The sequence below is a fragment of the Camelus ferus genome, chromosome 16, assembly GCF_009834535.1.
Source record: "Camelus ferus isolate YT-003-E chromosome 16, BCGSAC_Cfer_1.0, whole genome shotgun sequence".
Lineage (NCBI taxonomy): Eukaryota > Metazoa > Chordata > Mammalia > Artiodactyla > Camelidae > Camelus > Camelus ferus.
Window position 1 is genome coordinate 5,749,914 of NC_045711.1, and position 10,074 is coordinate 5,759,987.

At 44.2% G+C, this 10,074-nt stretch overlaps 1 protein-coding gene across 1 annotated transcript in view; it reads left to right on the forward strand.

Moving 5' to 3' along the window:
• The window catches only part of TEX14 (testis expressed 14, intercellular bridge forming factor), a 93,509-nt gene extending 83,639 nt beyond the window's left edge, over positions 1-9,870 (forward strand). The window contains exons 27-32 of the mRNA XM_032498396.1: positions 2,561-2,638; positions 3,395-3,494; positions 6,338-6,430; positions 7,668-7,777; positions 9,048-9,111; positions 9,532-9,870. Of these exons, the coding sequence (XP_032354287.1) occupies positions 2,561-2,638; positions 3,395-3,494; positions 6,338-6,430; positions 7,668-7,777; positions 9,048-9,111; positions 9,532-9,568 (482 nt within the window). The 3' untranslated portion in view covers positions 9,569-9,870. The remainder of the gene's footprint in view (positions 1-2,560; positions 2,639-3,394; positions 3,495-6,337; positions 6,431-7,667; positions 7,778-9,047; positions 9,112-9,531) is intronic.
• The last annotated feature ends 204 nt before the right edge of the window (positions 9,871-10,074 follow it).

Below are 10,074 nucleotides of genomic sequence, written 5' to 3' on the forward strand. Positions count from 1 at the left end.
AGCCTGGCCAGGATAGCGGGCCTTTGTCTGTTGTCATTTTGTTACTTTAAAATGTCCAGTAATGATTCTAAGAGGAAATAACATTCAAGATATTTATTATGATGAACTTCTTTTATCAAAGGAATTCTTATGTCCTTTTTGAACCAGATTAGCCATACGTAAGCCATACTGAAGTCTGGCAATTTGGGCCAAAACGCCCTGTGCTTTCTGATTTGCCATTAGCGGGAGATTAAGGTGTTGGCATTGTGGATGAATCCCTTTCCTGAGGGCAGGGAAGTCAGTGGCACAAGACCCAGTGAGACCAGAGTTTTCCATTTTAGGCAGACTGAGGGATGCCTGTTCAATTTTAGTTGCAGCTGATGAGCTGCCTCCACCCAGCTGAGCTGATGCTGAAAGTAAATGGTACGTGGTGATAGAAACACTGGGGGCACATGGTTTTCTTCCCCAGGGAGGACTGGCTGCTCTCTTCTTGACAGCCTGGCCGACCAGCCCCGCGCTCTCAGAGGATGCATCTCATCAGACCTTTGATCGTCCAGTTCTTGCTATGAGGCTGCTAGGGAATTTCCTGAGGGGCATCTCCTGGTTTGCAGGGTGTCTGAGGTTTTGTGTCTCATCAGGAAGGGAGAGGTGCCAGAGGCCTTACCTTGATGAACCAGAGGCCAGAGGTCTGACTTGACGAACAGATACCGTCTAGGCTACCCAGCCCCCAGCCCCAGTTGTTAGCCTTATGAACTTGGGTGGAGCCAGTCAGAGTTGCCAGAACCTTCCTTGGTTTCCTTCTTTTTCTGTAGTCATAGGCCCTTCCTGCCTCATCACCCTCCTCCCCCAGTGCCACAGGGCTGTACAGGGCACAGGGTTGTGAGGTCAGGCTCTTAGGGCTCCACCCCCACACCAGCTTTCCTCCTCTGGAGCCCCTAGGGAGCCCTTGCAAATCCCTCCTGTTCAGTTTCTCTCCTTAATACAGTAACAGAACTGCTGCTTGTGAGATCAGACGCTGCCCGCTCATGTCCTGCTCAGCAGATGCTCAGAGCTATCTGTTTCCTGGCTGTGGCTTAGCACAGTACTTGCAGGCGCCTTTGCACTTTAACCTTAGTGAGCCTTCTTCTCTGGATCCTGCTCTCCTGTCTCTGCAGTCACTGCGTGGACCCCCCCATTTCAGCAGCTGTCACCAGGCCTTCACCTGGGCTCCGGCGTCACAGCTCTGCTGTACTGCAGCATGCTCTGCAGAGACCCTCTCTGAGTGCACTTGAGGGAATTATCTGGGCCAGGCTTCGAGGTGATGCATGTACTTTGAGATGAGTCAGTAATTTTCTGGAAAGACAAAGGGCAGAGGGCACCTGAGTAGTTTCTCCTAATAATGGGTGCGCCCACCCGATTATTGTTTATCACCACTCTGTTGTTTCCTCTCCGGAGAGCTCTGGGAGGGACCTGTAGCTGACTCACGCTCTTTGGAAGGGCACCCATCCAAAGCTCTAGGCTAGGCTTCTGACCAGGGCCTAAAGGGGAGGAGGGTCCTTTAGAACCATAAGATATAGATGATTTTTTAAGATCAGCAAGGGACTACTAAATTTCAAATTATATTAAATGATCTTATGAGGCCGTTTGATGCCCAGGAGCTGACAGGTAGGGCTTGCTTCCTGACCTGCTGGAAGGGCGAGACCTGTGCCTGCACACAACAGGGTCATGCCTGTGAGCCCAGGCTTCCTGTCTGTGCTGCCTCCCAGCTGACTCTGCTGTGCTCCGGGAGCACTTTGAGGAAACAGAGCATCCAGCACATGCAAAACAGTGTACTGAGTTTAGTAGATGCTTGTCCTGGTCTAGCGATCAATTCTCTAGGAACTGGAAATTGTATTCTTTGCCTTCTGTCTTTCCATAGACCAGGTGAAAAATGTGACATTTAGGCCACTAGAGATAGGGGAAAATTTGGACTACTCTGATGTTGCCAACTTTTTGAGAAAGTATATGAAATAGAGATTAAGAGCATAAACCTTAGACCTAGACTGCCTGAATCCAAATCCCAGTTCCACCTCTTAATAGCTGTGATTCTAGGCAAGTTCCTTAACCTTTCTTTACCTTAGTTTCCTCATCTGTTAAACAGAAACAACGATAATGTGATCAGTCTCATAGGGTTGTGAAGATTAATTGTGAATATTAATCCTGAATCAATTTATGCAAATTAGAAATAGTACCTGCCACTTAGGGCTGTGCAAGTGTTACCTATTATCATTTATTACCTATCATTTTTATTTTTACCTATTTTTTTTTATTATTTTTACCTATCATTTTTATTTTTAGTGTTATATGAGATAAGATGCCCTAAAGCAGTGGTTCCCAAACTTCATCAGTCAACAGAATCACCTGGAGGGCTTGTTAAAACACCCCCACTTCCAGAGTTTCAGATTCAGTAAGTCTGAGATGAGGCCTGAGAATCTGCATAGGTAACAAGTTCTCAGGTTATACTGAGGCTGCTGGTCTGAGGTCCACTCTTTGAGAACTGCTGCCCTCGAGAATGGTGTAACATGTGAAGAAATAAGTTGCTTTCTGCTTTATGTTGTGACAGAGCAGTTAAAGTGGCAAGAGGCCTCATCCACAGTGGTGGATGAGAACACAGCAAGTCATCTGGACATCACTGCATGTGGTAAGCCAAATCTCTAGATCTTTTTCATCAGGGTTTGCTGTAACTGTCCTTGGCAGCACGGTGGTACATTTGGGGGAATGTGGATCTTGAGGTCAGGCATAACTTCACCTCAATTCTGACTCTATTACTTACTTTGGTATGTCAAGCTGTTTAATGTCTCTGAGCCTCAGTTGTCCCAATCTGTAAAATGGGGATGATAATTCCTACCTAATGATGCCCATGCACAGTGCCTGGTACATTGTAGGTAGTTAACAAATATGAGTCTCCTTCCCTTCATAGGACTACTGGTGGTATGAAATGAGATCACATATGTAAAATGCCTGGCATACATTAAAGGATACCACCCTTCCCCGCCCAAATTCCTTCCCTGGGGCTCCCATCTGGAAACATCTAACAAGTGGGAACAGGGTGGTCCCCCAACATAAATCTCTACAGTTTGTTTTCAGGATCTCTTGCCTCCTCTTTTATGTGCCCTTTCTTTCCTCTGCCTCCTCTCTCTCTCTTGAGCCTTGGCACAGGCCAGGTTTCCTGCAGCTTCACCTGGCAAAGAACTCCCAAGACCCCAGAAGCAGCTGCTGTGGACACAGGCACCCTGCGGAATGCCATCTGCCCCCCTGCTCTTCTGGGAAGAGGGGGATTCGTGTATTGCAGACTTCAGGGTCCACTAATTAACCTTAATTTTTTTGCACTTCATTTTAAAGCAGGTTTTCTTAATTTTTTTTGTTTGTTCTAGTAAAGTCTTCCAATTGTTTTTAGATCAAAGCTATTTAGAAGAACAAGAAACTAACAGTAAAAAAGAAAACAGCAGTATGCTCTGGACCAAAGAAACTGAGGATCTAGAAGAGGACACAGAGAGGTAACAGAAAAAACTGGATTTTTTAAAAGGGTTTAAAAAACTGTAGTATTAGTTTTTATTAGTTTTTCTTCTGATACTAAAAACTAATAAGGAAAAAGTGATGTTTTTCCATTCTATCCCTATAGCCCCTATTCCTAAAAGTTTTTTTTTTCTAATTGTGATGAAATACACATAACCTAAAAGTTCGTCAGTGTGCAGTTGGGTGGTGTTAAGTACACTCACACTGTTGTGCAGCCGATCTCCAGAACTTTTTCATCTTGCAAAACTGAAACTCTATACCCATTAAACAGCAACACCCATTTTCGCCCTCCCTCGGTCCCTAGCAACCACAGCTCTGCTCTCTGTTACTCTGAGTTTGACCACTCTTGATACCTCATATAAGGGAAGTCATACAGTGTTCATTACTTTGTGACTGGCTTATTTCAGTCAGCATAATGTCCTCAGGTTCATCCATGTCGCATGTGTCAGAATTTCCTTTCTTCTTAAGGCTGAATTCCATTGTGTGTGTGTGTGTGTGACATTTTGTTGATCCATTCATCTGTTGTTGGATACTAGGATGCTTCTACCTTTTGGCTATTAGTGAATAATGCTGCCATGAATGTGAGTGTACAAATCTCTTCGAGACACCTGCTTTTAATTCTTTTGGATTTATACCCAGAAATGGTATTGTTAGATCATGTGGTAAATCTAAATTTTTTTTTTGAAGAAATACCATCCTGTTTTCCACAGCAGCTGCACCATTTTACATTCCCATGAACAGCTCCTTGCCAATACTTGCTATTTTCTGTTTTCTTGATAGTAGCCATCCTGATGGGTGTGAGGTGACATCTCATTGCAGTTTTGATTTGCATTTCCCTAATGATTAGTGATGCTGAGCATCTTTTCATATGCTTGATGGCTGTTTGTATAACTTTGGAGAAATATCCAAGTCCTTGGTCCATTTTTAAATAGGATTTTTTTTCTTGTCAAGTTGTTGGGTTTTGTTTGTTTTTACTTCATTTTTGTGAGGCAAATATAGGTTTCGGTTTCTTTCAAAACGCTTTAGTTAAAGGCCTTGGAAGACAGTTTTTAGACCTTTCTAGCCAAATAAGGGAAAACAGGAGCAGCCATCCAGACAGTTCAGTCTGAAAAAACAAGTTTGCCTCAAGAAACCCAATTCTGTTCCTGACTTGGAGCTCTCCTTTGACCTGTGCTGCAAGGTAAACCACTTCAGCTCACCTCCTTTACCTCCTAACATCTCCTGCTTTGTCCTAACTCATTCAGGGCCAGGACTGGGGGGAGGTGAGTGAGACACGCTCCTTGGGCACAAAACTGAAGGAGGCACCAAAAAACTCAGAAGTCAAGATAAGTACTATTTTAAAAGATCAGTACTAATGCAAAAAAAAAAAAAAAAAGAATCCATGATAAACAAAATATTTAAATTTTAAAGAAAGAGGATCTGAATCTGCATTTGTACCACTTGCCTCGTCCTAACCTGGCCCAGCAGATCCTTGGGGAAGCCCTGCAGCATGCTTACAGCTGCAGATGTTTGAAAACCCCGTCATCTTGTTTAAATGAGCTGTCTCACACGACAAGAAGCCCACAGGCTGGCAGGGTGTAGCCAGTGCAGCCACTCAGTGATGCCACGAGGGACTTAGGCTCTTTTGATCTTCGTGCTCTGCCAACCATAGCATGTTGGCCTTTGCTTTCAGGCCTATCACCTCCTGGACAAGGTGGCTGCTGTCCACACACCAGGCAGAAATAAGAGGGTGGGGCACAGGAATAGTCTAGCTGACTCTGTGCCTTTTTTTTCTGGAAAGCAAAAACTTTCCTAGAAGCCCTTCTCAGCAGATGTCTGCTTCTGTCTCGTTGGCCAAATGTGGTACATGGCCACCTCGGTTGCCAGGGAGCCTGGAAGTTGAGTTTTTAGCTTTCAGCTGCTATAGAAGAGGAGGGTAGGGAGGGGAGTGTTATGAGTAACTTTTGGGTAGTGAATTCAGTTTCCATCACACTCTTCAAGAGCTAATTTATTCTCCACAAGGAAGGAGAAGAGAGAGACCTGGGAGGAAAGGTCTAGGAAGTGAGGAGACTAGCGCCCTAGGACCTGAGAGGAAATGGGGAGAGGTGTTCTTTTGGGGGGGGGGTGAATATAAAGTGTTTTGGACATGATCAAAAGTTAGCTACTGTTGGGGGGAGGGTATAGCTCAGTGGTAGTGTGTGTGCCTAGCATGCACAAGGTCCTGGGTTCAATCCCCAGGACCTCCATTAAAAGAAATAAACGTAATTACCCCCCAATTTTTAAAAAATAAATATATAAAATAAAATAATAAATAAAAGTTAGCTGGTATTATCCTTGTCTCTTCATTTTCCAGAGGGCTGGCTGTGCTGGACACAAATGCTCAGTCATCTCAGTCCTTGGCACCACGCCAGAGCAGAAGATATTTTTTCAGATGGTTGGAACTTTTCAGGCCTTCTGAAGACACATTCTCTGCATTCTGTAGCCTCAGAGGCAGTTTTTAATCTGAAAAACTATGGGAATGAGTGGACAGTTGCAGCCTCAGGTGGAAGCTGATGTAATGCCTTAGAATTGAGACAGAGTCTAGCATCAGACTTTAGGAGGCAGTGATATCGTGGGTGCTGAGGCTTTTTGTCAAGAGGCTAAAAGGAGGGGTTTGGCGCACATTTAAATCAGATCTGAGTGACATCTACAACTCCAGGTACAGTCTCACCGACCTCTCGTTTTCTCATACGTATAGTGAAGGTGCAAGTTTGGAGGTCCCTTCCCACTCTAGAGTGCTGTGCCTCCTTATCAAGGGAGGGGGAAGTGACTGCTGTCTTAGTTCTCTGCACTTACCCTTGGACAGAGCTCACTCTACTCTGGATGAGGACCTGGAGAGATGGCTGCAGCCACCTGAGGACATCACGGAGCTGCAGGATCTCCCCACGGGCTCGGCAAGGTGGTTATTCTCCATCGGGGGTCATTTTCTTCTTTTTCAGGAAGGGAGACCAGACTTTAGTTTCTTAGGAAGTAGTACATCGACTCCTTGGAGAATGAATGTTTGGTGATGGCATTACATTGCTGTAGATAAGCCAGCCCTGATGCCTGTCTGCCCCTCTTCCTCCAACCACCCACAGTGCTCAAGATACTGATTAGCAGATTGATATCAGTATAGAGAGAGGCCTCTTAAGAGCGCTGTATCTTGGCTCTATCACCTTCAACATTTTCATTGGTCATTTGAGTTAAATCAGAAAAGGCATGCTTATCAAAGTTTTCAGTAACACAAATCTAAGGATGAATGCTAATGTGATGGGTGATAGACTATGGATTCAAAATGGTCTTGACAGGTGGAAATGTTAGATTTCTCTAAAAAAGGTGAGCATTTAAATCCAGAAGTATAGAATGTGAGAGTTCTAACCTAGTAGACAATTTTTTGATCAGAAGCTCCTACTCACTGTAATTTCATTGAAGATAGGAAGTATGTCTTATTTTTATATGCCCAGCATTTAGCATGCATTTTGAGACATAGTAAGAATTCAGGAAATTGTTGAAGAAGGCATGGACAGCGACCCCGTGAGACCTCAGTTTGATGCAGTTGCCAAGATGGTCAGTGCAGCACTAATGCTGAGCAGACTGAAATGAACTGTCCAGATCGAGGTTAACGGTTAGAGGACTCCTAGGACTCATCGTGGGGCTCCTTTTGGAGTGTCACATTTTAAAAGGGACAGTTACAAACAGAAGAGGGTGGCCACAGGACAGTCAGAAGTCTGGAAACCTTGTCATATGAGAACAGCTGAAGGAGCTGGGGAGGCTCAGAAGAGCAGATGGAGTAGAGAATTTGATAGCTGCCCCAAATACCTGAAATACTGTAAAGTGCAGAGAGTCAGCTTACTCTCTTCTGCCCCAAAGGGCAGAGCTTGTGACTAGAAGCTGCAGAGCGAGAGGTTTTTATTCAGTAAAGCACAGTCTTTCTAATAGCCATAGCGATCTGATAGACAAAACAGCCGCCTTTACACTTACTTTAGCAGCAGCTCCTCCCACCAGGTGTGCACTGGATGACTGTCTGGTGCAGGGCATTTGGACAGAGGGAGGAGGTAACCTGAAGGCCTCCTCCAGCTCTAGAGCCTGTGATTGTGTTAGTGACGAGCGGTGCTGTTGTACAAATGGTTTAATGACCAAAATCATTGTCGTTGAAGGGAGACAAATACCACGGATCAAGAAGTTGGCGAAAAAAAGAGAAAAGGGGAAGAAAGCATCAAGCCAGTGAGAAGGACATCAGAGAGCTTTTTAGGGACTTCTGAAGAAGGTATGAATGAATGATCACTGACAATGTAGCTTGGAGTCCTTGGGCTTCACTGAGCATCAGAGTTGTTTAGAAATGTTTTCCAGATGCTATACATAATCCTCCTACACTTTTCCCCTGTAGTTCAGCCCAGGTTTTCTGTTAATTGCCAATTATATCTTCATCACAGAATAGTAACAACATCCAATTCTATTCCTAAAGCAAGCCTTCAGCTAGTCTCATCACCCCTATCTTGTATATTGTCTGCAAAGATGTTTTGCTTCTAACGTGTCTTCAAAAGAGCTCTAAATTTAGCTCACACAGAGACTTCAGAATCCAATAAGAAATCATAAATAGTGGAATTTAAGGGGAGTCTATAAGTAATGTGAAAGGTATAAATTAACCTTAATTTCAGAACGATTTTGATAGAGCTTTAAGGCACCGTTCACAAATGATGCCCTCCCATATTTAAGTTCCTCCTACTCAGGAAGTTAGAAACGTTAACTCTTTCAGATCATCTGGTATCCGTGTCATCCCTCCCCCAGTCCATTCCCATTCTCCTTTTTCTGCCCTGCTTTGTACCCCCAGCATGCTGACCCTTGAGAACTGCATCTTCTAGGCTTCCTGGCCAGCTGGCTTCCTGTTGGCCAGTGGGAGGCCCCAGCAGAAGATCAGAGGGCAGGAGAGCAGTTGGGGTATTACTTGCCCTGCCTGCCTCCCTCAGCACCTTGTCTCTGCATAGAAGTGGGGCCCCTCCACAGACACGGCTTCTACAGGAAAGGCCATCCTTCCCAGTTCTAGCTCTCACTGGGTTCCAGTAACTGTCCTGCCCCACCTCTGCCCCCCTAGTCCCTTCAGACTTCGGGATGATACTGGCTTCCCATTGCTTCTAGTAATGATGCCTTGCTATCCCCCGTTTGCTCCCTTAACTCTGACTACACCTCTGTAAGTAGTCACTTCATTAAAAGGCCTGAGGGTGTATTTCTGTTTCCTCCAGGACCCTGACTGGCACAGAACCCAGAGCATGTGAGCATTTAGCTAGTACTGAATTTACTGAGAACATAATTCAGGGACTTTGTGAGATTAGCATCATTAGTGTCTGTTGCTATGACAGGGCGCTGCAGGATGTTAGAAGTGGGAGCCCAGTCACTGTGTTTTTAGAAAGATTCTATCTTTGTAGAAGAAAACTATTGTTGGAGGTAAAACAGTCCACCCTAGAGAGTAATATGGTGACTTCTGAATATTGGACCTTTGACCCAGAAAGTAATCAAGTTGTTTTTTTTTCCTCCTATATTTCATCAAGAGGAACTAAAAAAACCCTGTTTTTGGAAGCGTCTGGGTTGGTCTGAACCATCCAGGTAATAAGACACCAGATGTTTGTAAGTCAAAGTTCACTGTTCATAGACAACATGAGCAGACTTCAAACTTTTACCAGTATCTAAATAAACATTAGTGACTAAGACTTGAATTCAAAGTCGCTCAACTTTTTAAATGCTAATACTTATAGTTAATTAAAATGTAAGGTGAAGTTAACGCCAACTTTGAGTAAGTAACTGGTAGTCGGCACAAGGACGGTTTTAGACGGAGGGCCATGGAAGATGCTGCTGTCTGTTGCTTTGCAGTCATTTTGCGTTTCCACGATACGCTTGTTTATCATAATCTCTCTTGATTATAAAGATCAAAATTTCTTTCCCTCGAATTCATTAGAATAGAATGAGGTTGTTATTTGTGTCCTTAAAAAACTATACACCAACTCAAAACTGCCTTTTTTTGTTCAGGATAATCGTGTTGGATCAGAGTGACCTGTCCGACTGACGGGAAGTGGACCACAGGTGGACTCCTGGCCTGAGTCTGAGCGTCCTGCTCGGGAGCTCTCTGCTTCCCTCGTCCGTAGGGCTTCTGTAGCGCACGCTCTGTTCAGCTGCCACAGGAGGCAGAATGACTAGTTTGTTTGCAGCACTTTGAGCCATTTGTTTTCAGTCAGACTTCTGAAAAGTAAAAGGTCGTTTCGATTGTAAACCTGTCTCACTGTGCCCAGAATGGCGTTCAGTTTTTTTGACATAGATTTAAAAAACTTTCACTCTTGTTATATAATAAAATGTTTCCTTTTAATACCAGTTATGTTTCAGCTGTAAGATACATTTCTGTGTTATGGTTATTGGGAGAGAAACCACCACTCAAAGAGGTTTCAATTTCTGTTACACAGTTTGACAAGTAGTCAGCTACTGCTACCCCCATCATATCAACAGGCACCAGTAATCCATGTTTTATAACAGAAATACTGCCCTCTTTGCTGGGATTGCCATATTCCGTTCCAGCTA